Source organism: Cibotium barometz, chromosome 2, assembly GCF_041138505.1.
Source record: "Cibotium barometz isolate CiBa-2024 chromosome 2, ASM4113850v1, whole genome shotgun sequence".
In the NCBI taxonomy this organism is placed as follows: domain Eukaryota; kingdom Viridiplantae; phylum Streptophyta; class Polypodiopsida; order Cyatheales; family Cibotiaceae; genus Cibotium; species Cibotium barometz.
In genome coordinates this window covers 61,043,228-61,060,587 of record NC_141047.1, presented here as the reverse complement: position 1 = coordinate 61,060,587, position 17,360 = coordinate 61,043,228, and the positions used below count along the sequence as shown (strand labels likewise).

The 17,360-nt window shown below is 40.6% G+C and overlaps 1 protein-coding gene and 1 long non-coding RNA gene across 2 annotated transcripts in view; both read right to left on the bottom strand.

Moving 5' to 3' along the window:
* Positions 1–2,399: 2,399 nt before the first annotated feature.
* Positions 2,400–17,360, bottom strand: part of LOC147641302 (uncharacterized) — a 91,618-nt gene continuing 76,657 nt past the window's right edge. The window contains exons 4-10 of the mRNA XM_086820343.1: positions 11,519–11,689; positions 3,784–3,980; positions 3,579–3,708; positions 3,319–3,500; positions 3,189–3,238; positions 3,031–3,098; positions 2,400–2,914 (exon numbers count right to left, since the gene is read on the bottom strand). Coding sequence (XP_086676469.1) covers positions 3,040–3,098; positions 3,189–3,238; positions 3,319–3,500; positions 3,579–3,708; positions 3,784–3,980; positions 11,519–11,689 — 789 coding nt within the window. The 3' untranslated portion in view covers positions 2,400–2,914; positions 3,031–3,039. The remainder of the gene's footprint in view (positions 2,915–3,030; positions 3,099–3,188; positions 3,239–3,318; positions 3,501–3,578; positions 3,709–3,783; positions 3,981–11,518; positions 11,690–17,360) is intronic.
* LOC147641304 (uncharacterized) lies at positions 14,516–17,099 on the bottom strand. Its single transcript, XR_015267630.1, has 3 exons — positions 15,596–17,099; positions 14,937–15,378; positions 14,516–14,849 (listed from the first exon to the last, which is right to left on the bottom strand). It is a non-coding gene; the product is annotated as an uncharacterized LOC147641304 (long non-coding RNA).

Below are 17,360 nucleotides of genomic sequence, written 5' to 3'. Positions count from 1 at the left end.
TGTGAATAAGCTAGTATTCAACTTTATAAAAGTGAAGTCTTACTTAGGATTGAGGACTTTTTGGCCGCCTTTGTTCAAGCAAAGAGCTATTCTATCTTCCTCTTTACTCTATTATTTAGTAAGCTCTCCATTGTGCCTCATGCTTTCATAACCATATGGTTGTATATAATCTTTACTGCCTTTTCTTTGATCTCCTTTTCTTTCTTTATTGCGAATCTTAATCATGTTTGCATACTTTCTTCTAATTAAAGTGGGTTTTAATTAGAGGATAATAATGCTTATTAATAAAGCTTCATGTGTTTTAATCAATGCAATAGTAAACTATTCACATAAGATATGAAGCAATGGATAAGCATGTGAATTAACGGGCTTCTCTTCAAGCACACACGCAATAGAATGAGAGTGAGAACCAATCTGTATGTTGAAAGCATTGTGCAATGAGATCCCATGTTATAAGGCAAACAAGAGCTTGTGTGGACATGCATTGTTTAGCTTAAAAGATTGAGTTTTGAGTCTAAGCATAAACAATGAATTAGAAGCATAAAAGAAGAGGAAAGTGAACAAAATGCTCAAATTCTCACATTTGGTATAAAACCTTTCAATTACTATGGCCCACTTGTTGCTACAGCAAAAAGAGCAACTTCATTCAATTAATTGATTCTATTTTCACAAAATTTGCAATAAATAGTTTGAGCGCTGATAGAAAACAAGAGAATTTCTTTCGGCACTACACGAGAAGTTGAGTTGGGACCCATGCTTGAAGGTAAAAAGTAAAGAGACAAATGAAGGAAGAGACAAGAGGACGATGAAAGAGAGATGCAAGTTGTGAAGAGGCAAACTACAATTCCACTCAAATTTATGTTCGTGCACAATCCACCAAGTGGTCTTTACTTATTCTCAAAAAACAATGCTCAACATTTAAATTGGTTAACATAATAGAAAACTACAAAAAGTAATGGTCTGTCTTTTTTTCCTCCTTTTTTGAAAAAACGGGATTGTATAAATCATACTAAAAACCATCTATGCGTGCAAAATGTGCCTAAGCATAAATGGAAATACAAGAGGCACAAGCTGAGGCACATAACAAATACAAACACGCACACCCCTCCCCTCTCTCTCTCTCTCTCTCTCTCTCTCTCTCTCTCACACACACACACACACACACACACACACACACACACACACGCACGGTTACGACGAGATCACATGATAGAGGGCATAGCAAAAATGGAGGGGCAATAGGCCGGGGAGGAGCTCACACAGAATCAAGAGGCCGAGATAAAGTTGTATGCGAGAACATGAAGGCGGAGAGGCAAGACGGGGAGACCGCAAGGAGGAGAAGGGCAAGAGATAGCCACATCGCTCCCGACTCCCTCTCTCTCTCTCTCTCTCTCTCTCTCTCTCTCTCTCTAATGCATATCTATGTCCCTCCTCTTTCCAATGTGTTACTCGTACTACTCTCTCTCTCTCACTCACTCAGACACACATCAACGCTCTTCGTGCTCCTGAGTTTCTATCCCAAATTGGAGTTCTTGTAGCTCAATCAATATTCCTTCTTGTGGTTCTTCATAGGATAGTGGTTCTTGTGGTTCTTCATATGGTTGGTCTTCATCATTAATTAGGCTATCCAATAGCTAGCAATTCGTTTGGGAGTGGAGTTTCATCCAGTACATTTGTAAGTGCATAAAAAATATTCCATCGAACCCTCGGTAAAAATGAAGATAGATATTTATCGTAATACAACCTATAAATTAATCATGGTAAATCTCACACGCAAACTGAAGCGGCTGCTTCGCCATGCCAGTGGGAGGTTTCTACCGCCTCCGGAGGTCCCCATATCATCACATTTAGTAACACATTCAGATCTTTTCTCCTAACTTGTTCACTACTATCCGTTCGACTCATAATTTGTCGCAATCTGAAAAAGTTATCCGAAACATCAGAGCTCAGGTCACTGAATTGCCCATACCTAGCTAAGAAGAGCATGGCTATAACTACAAAGGCTCAACAAAAAGCACAACTTTTAACCCCATTCTCTTAAAGTAGCTCTTAAAACAAATAAAAACAGGTGCAAGCCTTGTTTTTTCAAGAAAGGTCGTCTAATTACATTATAAAAAAATGTGTAAAAAACGTGAAAAGTACAAAAGGCCTTAGGAGAAGGAAGCACCAAGGAGGAGTATACTCCCATCTAGGAGTACTCACGGTGCATCTCTTCCGCAAAAATGCTTAGTCGATATGTGCACAACATCACCAGCTTTTACATGAGGACCTCAGAAACTCTTATTAGACACACTGATAGCCATGGCTCTTACAAAGAGCCAACTAAGGCAACAAGAAAAAGCACAATGAGATTGGAAAGGTGCTAAACAGCTCCAGGAGCCACTCATCGCCATGCACTCTTTCAAAAGGTAATCCTTTATTGATACAACCAACCTCAAGGCCAGCACAAAATGAAACTGGAAACGTGCTAAACAGCTCTCGAATCTGTGACATGAACCAGTGAAGGATCACAATACACAGAAACACCCAACACAATCAGTGTAATTTGTTTTGCAGACTACACCCAAAATCATAATATACAGTATCAGCAAATTCTTCAAAGGATTAAAACTCTAGAACTGCATCAAACTGCAGCGGAAATGTAATTTCCTCGCTATTTCAGCTGAAAGAAAAGGCCACTAGCACATCTTCCAGCCTCAACAAGACAGTTCAGAGAGTAGCAATGTGTAAACGGAGACACTCCACCAAGACATGATATACAAAACTGGCTTACATGTCACAGCCAACAGAATCCAACTAGCCCATCAGTCTTTGAGATCCCAAAAGAAGGCCTTTAATTCAAAGAAAGACTGCACATATTTATAGACTGTGGTTGGCATTGCATCCAAGGCGCGCCATACTAAAGAAAGGAAGTCTGAATCAAAGACATGCCAATGACAATCAAATCAGTAAAACAGTAATGACCAAGGTAAAATGGACAACTGAGTATTTGGTAGTTATCAAATGAGCAGCTTCATAAGTGCACATTACCAGGTCTTTTTACTTCTCAGAGGAGTTTGGTCCTCTCTTTTTTCCAAAGCCGACGACTCCACAGCAAACTTCAAAGTAGTATCACCGTTTTAGACGTGCATGCATGTACATACTGTCCAGCCTAAAGCAAAATTCCACAAGTTGCAGTAGTTGCTTACCTCCACATTTGCGCCTTCTTTTAAAGGACTTGTTTTTGCTTATGGGTATCCTAAACATAATAAACACACCAACTAAGAATTGCATTCACATTTTTAAAAGCAAACGAGTAAAACAACCAAGAACACTAACCAAGCCTCATCAATTTGCGCCTCCGATGATCTTTTGCGGAAAGCTACCCGCTTCTTCACCTCATCCTCGTTCCATTGTAGGACGGTATCTCCAGCTATGATTCGCATCTTGCTTTGATAAAACAATTGAGCATCATGGATGTGCCCAAGATGTTGATCAAAGCAATTCGGAAGCGTAAATTTCTGCGAAGTAAAAGACCTTAAGCCAACAATCAACTAGAAACTTGAAAAAGATCATATCAAGGGCCAGCAAATGCTCACCTCCCTTGACAAGTATAAAATACCCTCAAGATAGCTTCCATCAGGAAAACAACCCTTGAAGTTCGGGAAGTTAGCATGCAAAGTAACTTCTTTTTCATCGAGGGTATTTTCCAACTCTCCAACAGAAGAGCTGACCAAAAGACAAATAAAGATGGGTTACAAACACTCCTATTAGAAAAGACAAAGGCTCAATCTTAATTCTCACCATTTAAAACTTGTGGCTGCCACTTTCCCATTTTCTACCACTACCACACCGGATGGGTAAAGTATGCCGTAGCGCCACTTACTTTCACCCCACAATTCCACATATATGGGAGAGAATCTCCCCTTCACCATGTTCTTCATGGCGTACTTGCATGCATATGATGATACTTGAAACATTTTGCCCAATGTCAATTTAGCCTGATCACAAAAACCAACTTCCATAAAAAATTCATTTGAGTTAAATAATTTTGAAAATTTGCTAGCATAATAATTAACAGCTCATCTCAAGCTTTAGTCATAGAGGTTGAATTTTACTTTGAAGAATTGTATTCATTAATTCACGTAAAAGATACTGCTGTGTAACCCTCACCCTATACAATAAGTTAATTGAAGATTATGTACGTTCAACTATCAACAAACTACAAGGTATGTGCAAAGCTGCACATACGTACAACAGGTTGCATCCGCACAACAGCTGCACAGCAGGTCGCGTTGACTTTGACGTGTGACACGTGGTTCAAGGGCATCCCATGACCCTCCATTTCCCAGGTCAGCACTTCCAATGATTGCTGCTAGTTTTGCTGTTCGCCACTGTAACAGATGGACAGGCACCAAACATGGGAGTTCCTCAGATCAGGGTTGCGGTGACAGATCCAGCCTCCTTGCTGAAAACATTTGATATTGTTTCAGCGGCCAGCAGGTTATTAGGGCAGATCGGTTAGTGTCTTCGATGTCATACCTTTAATCACTTGGCCAAAGTTGGAACTTGGATCATAGACAGGTTAGACCTTTTTATTGGAATGACCATGCTGTGCACAGACACTTCAATGGCTCAACTGACGGCATCCAACACGTGCCCAACTATCCACATCATCTTTGCATGTGGGATAATCTGGTGACCTTTCACATTCCACCTACTTCCTTTCATCCAAGCTAGACTGGCACACCCAACACTTTTGCTCACGGGCCTCGTCATCCACCACAAGAACAGTCTAGGCCACATGTTGAGACAAACCAAGTGCCTCACCAAGGGCAGGTACTTGCACCTATCGAGGTTGCACCTCTTCCTGAAACCGGCCAATACACAATAGGGCGGTAAGGATTCTTCTTAATTTTCAAACACAACACTTAGACTATCCCAATTGCAACAAAAACAGATAACTGAAGGACTCTAAGGGAGCTAGAGCGCTCCTACTCAATCACACAGCACACCAGATTGGCCCTCAACGCGAGCGCCCCTTTCGGTATTTCTTTAAATTGAATTTGAACCTGTTACAACTACGAGGGTCCAACGGGACGGGCAAGAACCCCTCACAAACCCGATTCGACTGGTTACCTGATTCCTACAAACTCTTGAAAGATTCACAGAACACCAGAGTTTCAACTACTGGGCTCTGCCTTTGCAATTCATGCTGTAAATCCCAATTCACAAGACAAATTCTTTGTGCACACACACACATCAAATTCAGCCCTTTCTCTTCTTCCTATGTCTGCAATCTTGCTGAGACCCAACAAGGCCATGCTATTCAATAGGGACAGGAAGCCTCTTCTCTGCAGGTTCAACGACGTATTGACATCTTGAGTCCGTTGCATTCTAGCAGAAACATGCTAAGTGCCAAAGGAGACACCAGAAGGCGACAAATGGTCCCTCTAGCAGTACATGCCAGTACTGCAAGGCATATAGACTACTGTTGAGACTGTTGTCACGGACGTAGGCCTTGTGGTGGAGGTAATTGGAGGCAGCCAAAAGATGTACGTCCTTGTGGGGATGCTTCTAGAGTTGTGGTGTCTTCAGGATATACCTACACATGTGGATACGACTAAGTCGGTTACTACGGCATGACCTATGAACCATGTAGCATCTTGTATGGATGTGGTGTCTGTTGATGTACCTACTCATGTGGATGTGGCCTCTAATGCAGAGGCTGGGAGTATGGTTTCTAGTGTGCAGCCTATGTTGGACCATGTAGCGTCTCGTGTGGGTTCCGTGGGAAATGAGGCTTTGGTTGAGGAGGTGTCTTCCCTCTCCAAAGAAAATACATTCGAGGTTTAGTAACCACCAAAAGATTAAGTTAGTTGGATTCATGGACCTTGGTCCATGGAGCAAGGATTTATAATTCCAGAGCTATTTGACTAGTGTCGTTGAGTCCATATAGTAAGGAGAGATTTGTCTCTTGTTGCCTCAGTTGAGTTACCAGCTTTCTTCCCTTCTTGTGGTGATATTTGGAGTCTTGAATTAGTAGACGGACATGTTAGAGAGAAGTTCTCTCTTTGGACTGCCCTTCCTCGTTGGGCCCTACTAGTGAGCACGTACTCAATCAGTTGTACCCCTCATGTATGGTGCCTTAAAAGATTCTTTTTACCATTTTATCAATCATTTTGAGAGTGGATGAGTATTGGACGCTCCCTGCCCACACTCAAGCTTGGTGAGATGCACAGGCAGCGAAGGCTACTGGGGTGTGAGAGATAAGAGAGTGGTTCGAGAGAGCTTATGAGAGGTCAAGCCGCTTCCTCTATCCGATGCACCTTCAATTGCTAGCTGCGACTTCCAATTCCATTGATTGTGCATGAGTTTGCACATTGTCTCTTGGAATCTCACGAGTAGAACTGCTAGTGTTGGACGCCAATGCAAGCTCTTGAGAAAACGGCTTGACTTTCGGCTTGACTTTTCACTTATGGTTTTCACAAATAGACCATTTTTCATCCTTTATGGCTTTCACACATTTACCATTGATCTTTATGTCTAAAAAAGATGCATAACATTTTCTTTTTTACGTAAGTATGATTTTTTTCCATAATGAAAGTATGGAATATTTTTCATACGAGTACGAAAAAAACTATGGTTGATGCTATCTCCCAATTCGGAAAGATCTTGCTAGGATATAGTCATACTTATTGGGAGGCTTCAATTGGTGATCATCCCAGAAGTAGTGGTGTATATATCTCGATTGGGGCTAGATGGCTCAACCATGTAGTTCATCATGGGAGAGACATGCAGATTGCTTTGCTTGTGGTAGGTACTCGTCTGGGTATTCTCAATGTATATGCTCTAATTGATGTACGATTGAGATGTATTTTTTGGCAGTCTAATGGGTCATTAGTGGTGGCAGGATGTCGGAGAGCTCTTCTGCAAGGGTAGATTGTTTCATCCCAAAAGGAAGAGATAAGCTAGAGTTGAGACAGTGGAGGTTTATCACTCTTTTGTCAATCGCCCCTAAGGGGTTGGCAAAGGTGATAAGTACCAGATTGAGACCGTGGTTTGCCAAAGATCATTCTGAATATGCATTGGGGCTTTGTTAAGGATCACTATATTCTAGACAACATTTTCACCTTCATTGAGGCTATGGAGTGGACATAGCAGAAGAGACAACCTTTGGCCATTATGTTGCTAGACTTTTAAATGACCTATGGTAGAGTGGATTGGTCTTGCTTTGAAGGTACTTTGTTGCGGCTTGGCTTTTTCCCAGGAGTGGATAGCAAGCATCTCAATCTTGTACAAATCCGCCACTAGCAGGATGGTGATTGGAGACACCTCCTCTCTCGCACAATTAATGGAAACTTATTGTGGAGTGTTCACTTTCTCATTGGGTGGCTCTGTTGCAACCTCGATCCGCTTGAGGATTGCTTTTCGCTAGGAGAGATCTATGAGACAAGCATCTCTACATTCTATTCATTAAGGCTATGTCTTACTTCGTAAGGGTTACAGCTACGAGCGTTCGCGGATCGAGATTGCCATTGGGAAGTGAGGATTTGCTTGATGCAGATCATGCTAATGATACATCCTTATATGTAGAGGATAGTGAGGAGAATTTTGAGGGTTTTTGAGTTGCCTTGGACACCTTTTGTCTTGCACACAGCAAGACAAAAGTTCAATTGGAACAAGTGAGTTGGATTTCTCACAGATCCAGACTCCACCTCGACTTGGGGGCAACAGTGGGGATTCACTTTGATTGAGAGGGGATGTACAACCAAATATTTGGGTTTCGAAGTTAGTTTAGATGTTTCACCATAGCAGCAATTTGTACCAGTGGCTATAGCTTCCATCAACAAGAAACTAGCTTTTTAGGGCTCTGTGCGATTATCTCTTGCTGGCAAAGCATTGGTGGTTAATCGCTACGGCCAGTGTAAAAGCCTAAACCCTAACCTGCTACTTCACCTAAACCCTGACCTGCTCTGATACCAATGTAAAAGCCCTAGAGAATGTAGAGAAAGCTTGTGCAGGTGCTCAACTTGGAAACACACAAGGAAATGTCTATTCGTTCACCTCCCAGCCACGCCCCATAACAACACGTCGATTTCTGGAGAAGTCCCTTCATTAATTAATTGAGTCACTTACTCATTAAAGTTAGGCCCCATTCACACCTTATCACTTAATGCCCAACTTAGCTTGACTTCTAGCCATATTCACACATTATTAATGTGTGCTAACTTGGGGCTCCCCTGAACCCTGTCCAGTCGGGCAGTCTTTTCCCTGTGATGTTTCCTGTCCGTGACATAACTTACAATTAATGTCACATGTGGTATCTGAGGATATACCTACACATGTGGATACGACTAAGTCAGTTACTACACCATGACCTATGAACCATGTAGCATCTTGTATGGATGTGGTGTCTATTGATGTACCAACTAATGTGGATGTGGCATCTAATGCAGAGGCTGGGAGTATGGTTCCTAGTGTGCAGCCTATGTTGGACCATGTAGCGTCTCATGTGGGTTCCGTGAGGAATGAGGCTTTGGTTGAGGAGGTGCCTTCCCTCTCCAATCAAAACAAATTCGAGGTGTAGTAACCACCAAAAGATTAAGGTAGTTGGAATATTCCATACTTTCATTATGGAAAAAAATCATACTTACGTAAAAAAGAAAATGTTATGCATCTTTTTTAGACATAAAGATCAATGGTAAATGTGTGAAAGCCATAAAGGATGAAAAATGGTCTATTTGTGAAAACCATAAGTGAAAAGTCAAGCCGTTTTCTCAAGAGCTTGCATTGGCGTCCAACACTAGCAGTTCTACTCGTGAGATTCCAAGAGACAATGTGCAAACTCATGCGCAATCAATGGAATTGGCAGTCGCCGCTAGCAATTGAAGGTGCATCGGATAGCAGAAGCGGCTTGACCTCTCATAAGCTCTCCTGAACCACTCTCTCATCTCTCACACCCCAGAAGCCTTCGCTGCCTGTGCATCTCACCAAGCTTGAGTGTGGGCAGGGAGCGTCCAATACTCATCCACTCTCAAAATGATTGATAAAATGGTAAAAAGAATCTTTGATGAGCCCACCTCCACAGCACAGTCACCATACATGAGGGGTACAACTGATTGAGTACGTGCTCACTAGTAGGGCCCAACGAGGAAGGGCAGTCCAAAAAGAGAAATTCTCTCCGACATGTCTGTCTTCTAATTCAACACTCCAAATATCACCACAAGAAGGGAAGAAAGCTGGTAACTCAATTGTGGCAACAAGGGACAAATCTCTCCTTACTATACGGACTATACGAACCCCAATTTCCAATGACACTAGTCAAATAGTTCTGGAATTATAATCCCTGCTCCATGGACCAAGGTCCATTTTCATACGAGTATGAAAAAAACTATGGTTGATGCTATCTCCCATTTCGGAAAGATCGTGCTAGGATATAGTCATACTTATTGGGAGGCTTCAATTGGTGATCATCCCAGAAGTAGTGGTGTATATATCTCGATTGGGGCTAGATGGCTCAACCATGTAGTTCATCATGGGAGAGACATGCAGATTGCTTTGCTTGTGGTAGGTACTCGTCTGGGTATTCTCAATGTATATGCTCTAATTGATGTACGATTGAGATGTATTTTTTGGTGAAGCTCCAGCCAATGTAGCATTCAAAACCACAACATAGCACCATCTTCGCACAACCGCATCACCGCACCCACCGTATGCCGCAATGAACCGGACAAGCAGCGCAGGCGCTCCACTCTATCTTTGTAGTAGTGTCCCCATCATTGTGCACGGCTTCATCACAGACACTAGGCGTCATGAATAAAATTGAAGAAGATGGGAATAATTTCCCGAATGTTGCGTGTTCCCTCCATTGGTCTATCTGCTGGCTGGATGCACTTCGATCCTTGCATAGGCCTTGAATGCCTATCGTTAGCTCGGAAAAGAATGGATCATTAGTGGTGGCAGGATGTCGGAGAACTCATCTGCAAGGGTAGTTTGTTTCATCCCAAAAGGAAGAGATAAGCTAGAGTTGAGACAGTGGAGGCCTATCACTCTTTTGTCAATCGCCTCTAAGGGGTTGGCAAAGATGATAAGTACCAGATTGGGACCGTGGGCCAGAGATCATTCTGAATACGCATTCGGGCTTTGTTAAGGATCACTGTATTCTAGACAACATTTTCACCTTCGTTGAGGCTATGGAGTGGACATAGCAGGAGAGACAACCTTTGGCCGTTATGTTGCTAGATGGCCTTATATGTGGCTTCCTGTTGGTGTTTCTCACGAGCTTGCACAAAGAAGTTCAGATCATTCATAATTTTCTTTAGGTGCACTCCAGACATGAGGGCAAGAGTCTCTTGGGATTCCATCATTAGATCTCAACAGGAGGGAAATGCTTGCTATAGGAAGAGATCAATCATTGTACGCAAGATTAGAAGGGGAGTGGAGACCAGATCTTTGCTTTGGCCTGTGTGAGACCCCCCAGATCTGAGTTTCTTGGATGTCTTGTCAAAGTGTGGTTTTCCTCGCGACCTTCTCTCACTCTATCACGTAGAGGAGCCCATCCTTGCAAGAGGAGATGGCTAGACAACCTCTTATTTGAAATCCTTTAATTTGGGATTCTAATGGGCAAGAGCGTACTCGTGTAGAGGGAGAGAGGGCCTGTTAGATCCATCAGCTTTTGGAGATGAATGATCAGACAGATGAGGTCATGGCAGAGTTTTTAGATTCTATTCATGATTATTGGTTCAATGGGGAGAGCCGCACGATGAACAGCCTTTTTGACAGGGATGATTGGTGTTCCTCTTATGGTTACCCTTGGGATTGGTGGGAGAGGGAGTTTTTGCTCTCCGGTTGGATGTTGTCGAGCTGTGGGATATATCAATTGGGACACTTTCTGTCAGATGTGTCAAGACCTAGGAGACGTGACTTATATGAGGCGGATAATCTCAATACATTGTTTACAATCAGGGAGGTTCTTGTGCTCTAGAGGATGCTGGTAGCATTCACTTTTATGCCTTATTAGAGGACCCGCCAGAGAGATGTACAGATATTTTTGGCATTGCAGCTGGGTGACGCAGATGGAGTGCTCATCAGCTCTTCTTTCATATGAGAGGTAGCTCCTTTTTCATGTGAGAGATGGTATCCCTAGGTGGGAGTACTCCTTCGTGATGGCTCCTTTCTCCTACCTCTCTCTCACCCTAAGATTTTTTTGTATTGGATTTTTTCGCCTTTGGTGCAAATACTTGAAAACCTGCTTTTCTAGGAAGATTACATCACAGAGCGTCTTGCCTTAATTTAAAAAATAACTAGATGAAAACACCACCTGATCAAGGGATACCACTTTTTCTCCAGCAATAGAGCTATCACCACCCTTGACTAGTTTTTTTCAACCAAAATATGTTCTCTCTCTAGGGTAGCTTTCTTTTTTGGCTTAGAGAAGGGAAGCATACCAATATTTAACAAACTCGCTCAACAATACAGGACAAAAAAAATTACCAATTAATTTCTTTTAGTCAAAATTCAAAAACAAAACACATACCCATGTCCCATCCACAATCAATGTGGTGACCTGATTATCGGGTCCCTGTATGTTGTGATCGTGAACAACAAAATTTAAATTGTATCTAATTCTGGCCTCCATTAATTCTCCATCATCTCCTTCATGCCTGACATCTAGTGACTCATTTGATTCATTTCCAATCAAGACAGCCTATTCCAAGTTCCAACACATGAAAAAAGTTAGAAATTCTGGTTTTAGAGCATAACAAACTTAGAAAAAATGTCCGCTGCAACTCAACGATGTTGAAAACTTGTGCACTTTCCAAAAACTAGATAGCCTTATGTAAATAGCACTTCTCTACCACGTGCGACATTTTTAAGTTTACATTTACTCTCCTCATTGGGCCTCAACATTGCTCCTGCTGATCTCCTATCAGCAGGCTTTAAATTTGGCACCCGTACGGGAGCCTTTCACAATTTCAAGTGCCAAATGGCACCTCCCTTTTCTGGTAAAAGTGCCAACGTGGCACTTTGAAAAAACAAGGGAAGTGCCCAATGGCACCTAGCCTTAGGGGTCTAAGTGACCAGGGGTATATATCCTATATAATATAGTAAATTTATATAATATAGTACACAATACATAGTAAATATGGAAAGTCTTCAATAATTTGAAAGTCTTCAATAATTTATGATGCCTTTAAAAATTCTCTTGCTATAATGTATTTTGTGTGATGAGAAGACGTCTATTGAATTGTAAAAGCTTAATGCACTTACAAAACTAATATGTTTTCATTACTCAAAGTAAAGTGGTTTGTTATTAAAAGGGGCACTCAAAATTTTAGCCAAAGGTGACATTTTGGCACCCATGGTTGATGGCAAAAGTGCCACTAGATTTTCTATGTAGGTGCCAAATTTAAAGCCTGCCTATCAGGCCTCCGCCTGCACACTGCCTCTCCCCTTGTCTGCCCTGCCCCATTGCACTTACTTTTGTTTCTCTTTTTCTCCTTTCAGCCCTTCTGTCCATCCACACACCCCTCTTTTCTAAGTTAGTCACATTTCTTCCTTTCCAAGTCTTTAGTTTTACAGCCTTTTGGTGTCTCTGTCCCCAGTTCCATTTGCACCATCTTTTGTCGTCTCACCCTCTTGTGAGCAACTATTAGCCTTTAGTTTTTCCCTTGGAGTAGAAGTTGCATCTGATTGGAAATGAATCAAATGAGTCACTAGATGTATTGGATTTTTTCGCCTTTGGTGCAAATACTTGAAAACCTGCTTTTCTAGGAAGATTACATCACAGAGCGTCTTGCCTTAATTTAAAAAATAACTAGATGAAAACACCACCTGATCAAGGGATACCACTTTTTCTCCAGCAATAGAGCTATCACCACCCTTGACTAGTTTTTTTCAACCAAAATATGTTCTCTCTCTAGGGTAGCTTTCTTTTTTGGCTTAGAGAAGGGACTCCATTAATTCTCCATCATCTCCTTCATGCCTGACATCTAGTGACTCATTTGATTCATTTCCAATCAAGACAGCCTATTCCAAGTTCCAACACATGAAAAAAGTTAGAAATTCTGGTTTTAGAGCATAACAAACTTAGAAAAAATGTCCGCTGCAACTCAACGATGTTGAAAACTTGTGCACTTTCCAAAAACTAGATAGCCTTATGTAAATAGCACTTCTCTACCACGTGCGACATTTTTAAGTTTACATTTACTCTCCTCATTGGGCCTCAACATTGCTCCTGCTGATCTCCTATCAGGCCTCCGCCTGCACACTGCCTCTCCCCTTGTCTGCCCTGCCCCATTGCACTTACTTTTGTTTCTCTTTTTCTCCTTTCAGCCCTTCTGTCCATCCACACACCCCTCTTTTCTAAGTTAGTCGCATTTCTTCCTTTCCAAGTCTTTAGTTTTACAGCCTTTTGGTGTCTCTGTCCCCAGTTCCATTTGCACCATCTTTTGTCGTCTCACCCTCTTGTGAGCAACTATTAGCCTTTAGTTTTTCCCTTGGAGTAGAAGTTGCCAATGCAGTAGCTCCTACTGCCAATGCAGTAGGAGCTACTGCATTGGCAGCCAGCGTGCCAGCACCGCATAACAGGGAATCAAGCGCAGCCAATGCATAAACAAACAGCAACCTGCTTTGGAGACAACCGCTCCACCTACTTTGTCCCTAGCTCCAAAGGTCCCAATTCTTTGGTGGCCTAATGCACTGGAATGTGACCCGGGGTGTCTCGAAAGTATTACACATGCATACCGTCATCAACAAGGTTACATAATGGGAGTGTACAAGCCACGATAGCCATGCCCCAAATGCAAACCTCAATTAGCGTAATTCACCAGTTCACCAGCACACAGCCTCCAACTTCGAGACATACAAGATGGATAAGACAACCAATTCCTTCCAGCTTCCCAAAAATGTTGAATGTTGTGTTTACGAGTGAAGAAAACTCCGATATCTCCTGCAGGTTAGATGTCAAGCTAGCATTGAACAATCTTCAGTCATTCCTACTCTGTGATACCTTTCAAACCTAAAATTTTCTGGTCACTCAAAAGAAATAGAAAGTCTTTTCAGCTGTTAGTACTTGCAATTGTTGAGGCTTACCAAACCACGATGTCACTGACCTCAAAAGAAAAGAAACTCTTCAGCATGTTTCACAAATTACAATAGTCTTTAACAATGGTTCGGAATCCTATTCTCCACAGTTAATATACAGAATTCTTTCAGACCAGAGCGTAATATCAAATATTTACTATGTTTTTGAAATACTAAAAGGGGCTTTTTGCTTTTTCATGAATTTTAACCGTCTCAATAGCCACCTGAGAGTCTCTGACATAAGCCCGGAAAGCACCCCTTACACACGTATCTTCTCACTTTCATTTTTTGTTTTTTGTTTTTTGTTTTTTGTTTTTTGTTTTGTGTGTGTGTGTGTCAGTGTTCGAAAAAAACCAAAATCCTATATCTTTTTATACCTTTAATCTGAAAAATCAAAAGTAAGTTCTTATATTGCCAAGTGTAAAAATTTTTCTCTGAAATTCTTGAAGGTTTTATAAGTTTTATTCAGAATTTTACACTTTAAAAAACTCTTGCGACAAAATAACTCGAGTATCAAGAGAATGTACTTAAAAACGACTTTAAAACACTCTCGCAACAAAATGATTGGTCACATCAATAGAATTTACTAAATTGTTGATTGCCAAATTCATGAGTAAAATGATATTTATCATTAAAGAAAATAGAATTTTGCTTTCACAAGAATATCATCCATGCTTGTGCATAAATGCACTACAAATATTGCATTGCGTCCTAAAAGCAGCTAAGACTAGTTGAATTTTTTTTTCTCACAAGCTCCCAAATCCTTCATGCTCCTCCATCTCCTAATGAAAAGAAGATTGTATTATACGTTAGTACTTTGCTATGAAGGCATTAATAATGTATTTAATCTCTAGAGTTTTTAGAAATACCTTTTAGTCTTCATTTGTAAAAGCATGTCTTGTCGTAATGGCATCAAGCCTCCAAAGCTCTATTGCTGAGCTAAAGTCGAACTCGGACATTGGAGGACCTTCGATGGATACTCGCATTAAGGAAGTTGTACTCTTTGTCGTCAATCTATTCCTCAACTTTGATTTGATAATATTCTGTATACTAAAGCCACGCTCACAAATTGCAGTACTGGAGCATTGGACTAATGCAACTTGCGCTAGCTTTAGCAACCCTTCATACTTTTCTTGTAGAGTGATATTGTTACTTATGTAAGACCAAGTGTCCCGTAAATTCCACCCTTTCCAATCATTAGTGGCTTGAATCTTGAATGTAAGGTATTCTCTTCGAAGAGATATTGGATCTACAAATTTCTCCATTAACTCACCATTTGCAAGTTTGCTTTCTCCATAAAATGATATCAACCTGTCTAATTCATCAGCTCCAAAATTCTTAAGTAGCTTTCCAGGAGGATAGCAAGATGGAGAGAGTATTTTAAAACAAGCCAAGGTAGAGTTATCCACAAATCTCTCTTTCAAATCTTTAATAACACTTAATGTGAATGCTTTTTGAAAGCTAATAACCAATTCAATATCAGAGCCATCAGAAGAGCGAGATATCTTTTTGCTACGAAAATGGTCACCTTTTATTGAAGATCGTAAACCATGGAGAAAACCCTTCTCTGGTCCATAATCAGGAATAATAGGAAAACCCCTTGTATCTTCCTTTCTTGCATTCATGTCAATATCCGGTTCTGACACAAACTCTATTTCCAATGCACAAATCTCAGCACTCACAATGCCAGGAATACTAGTAATATCAACATATGACTTTTGAAATATTTTACTTAACTTTGTCAAATGTTGATATAGATCTGCTAAAAAATGTATTGCATAAATGAGTTCTAGAGAAGACAATTTGCTAAAGACTACGAGATTCTCACTCTCAAAGAACTCAAGAAGAGGCTCTAGTGAGTCACAAAACTTTGCTAAAACCATTGATCTACTCAACCATCTAATTGAATGAATTTTATCCAATTGAATTATTGAGCATTCAAATTCTTCTTGTAATTCTTTTAATTTCTCTTTGCGGATGACACTCTTTCTAAAAAGAGTTGCGACTTCATTAACTGTGGAATCAATAGCTTTTGCAAATGGAAACTTTTCTATGCTTTTAGATGCACAAAGATTTGTGCGATGAGCCACACAATGCATAGATGTCATGAAAGGACAAGACTCCTTTAATCTAGTAGACACCCCGGATCTCTTTCCTATCATTACGGATGCACCATCAGATCCAAATCCAACCAACTTTCTTAAGTCCAATCCATTTTCTAAGATCAATGTTATTAAAGAATTATACAAGCCCTCGGCAGTACGATCCCCAATAACATCTACAAGTCCAAAAAAAGATGTACGTGGACAATGATTCTCTAGATAAGATGCATATACTATCATGTGCTCATCGATAGATATATCTGTTGATTCATCTATCATGATCCCAAAACAAGGAGAATTTTTTAATCGTTCTACTATATTATGTGACAATGCTTTTCCAATATATTGAACAAAAGTTGCACAACTCTTATCATTGTTGTACATATGTTCGGGTACATTGGGAGTTTTGCATTCTCGCAGAAACTCTAACGTTGGCACAAACTTGTTTAATGGGATATCATTTTTAGCAAGAAAATAGGCAGTACGAAATAGATTAGTAATCTCTTCATCATGTGTTTCATTTTGTTTGCTCAATCCTACTTCAAGACTTCCTCTTGACATAGAACGAATCAATGATAACCTATGTGTGCGAGAGCGTGCATGTGTACTTAGGGCACTATGCTGCATGTTTTGTGCACCTATTGTTGCAAACTCACTTTTGCAATTAGGATCCTCCATGCAAACCTTACAATACATGCGTGCTTTCTCTCTATCAAATTCTAGCCAATGAAATTCACTTCTCCAATTTTCACACCACGATAACCTAGCTCTTTTTCTACGCGTAGCCTCTTTTTCATCAATCTCTTCGCTGCTTATAGTAAAATCATTAGCAATAATTTCTTCGTCAATTTCTTTACTTGACCTTTTACCTTTTTTCTTCTTATCCACAATAACTTCTTTACTAAATCCTCCAAATCCAAGTAGTGTGGATTGCACAAAAGCCATCTGAAATATTTGAAATGTGTTATTATGATAATATGTTCCTTGTAAATTAATGTTTTACCAAGAAATAGCAAGTCATGTCAAGTTGTATGCCTCAACATATCTAAAAATGAAAAGAAAAAAGATGTTGAGTAGTTGTGAATGAGAGACATAGAGAAGAGATGCAAGCCAGAAAAGAGATGGAGAGAGGCAAGCTAAAACAAAATTTACCCTGACCTTAATCCTGCAAAGTTTGATGCCAATCAATGT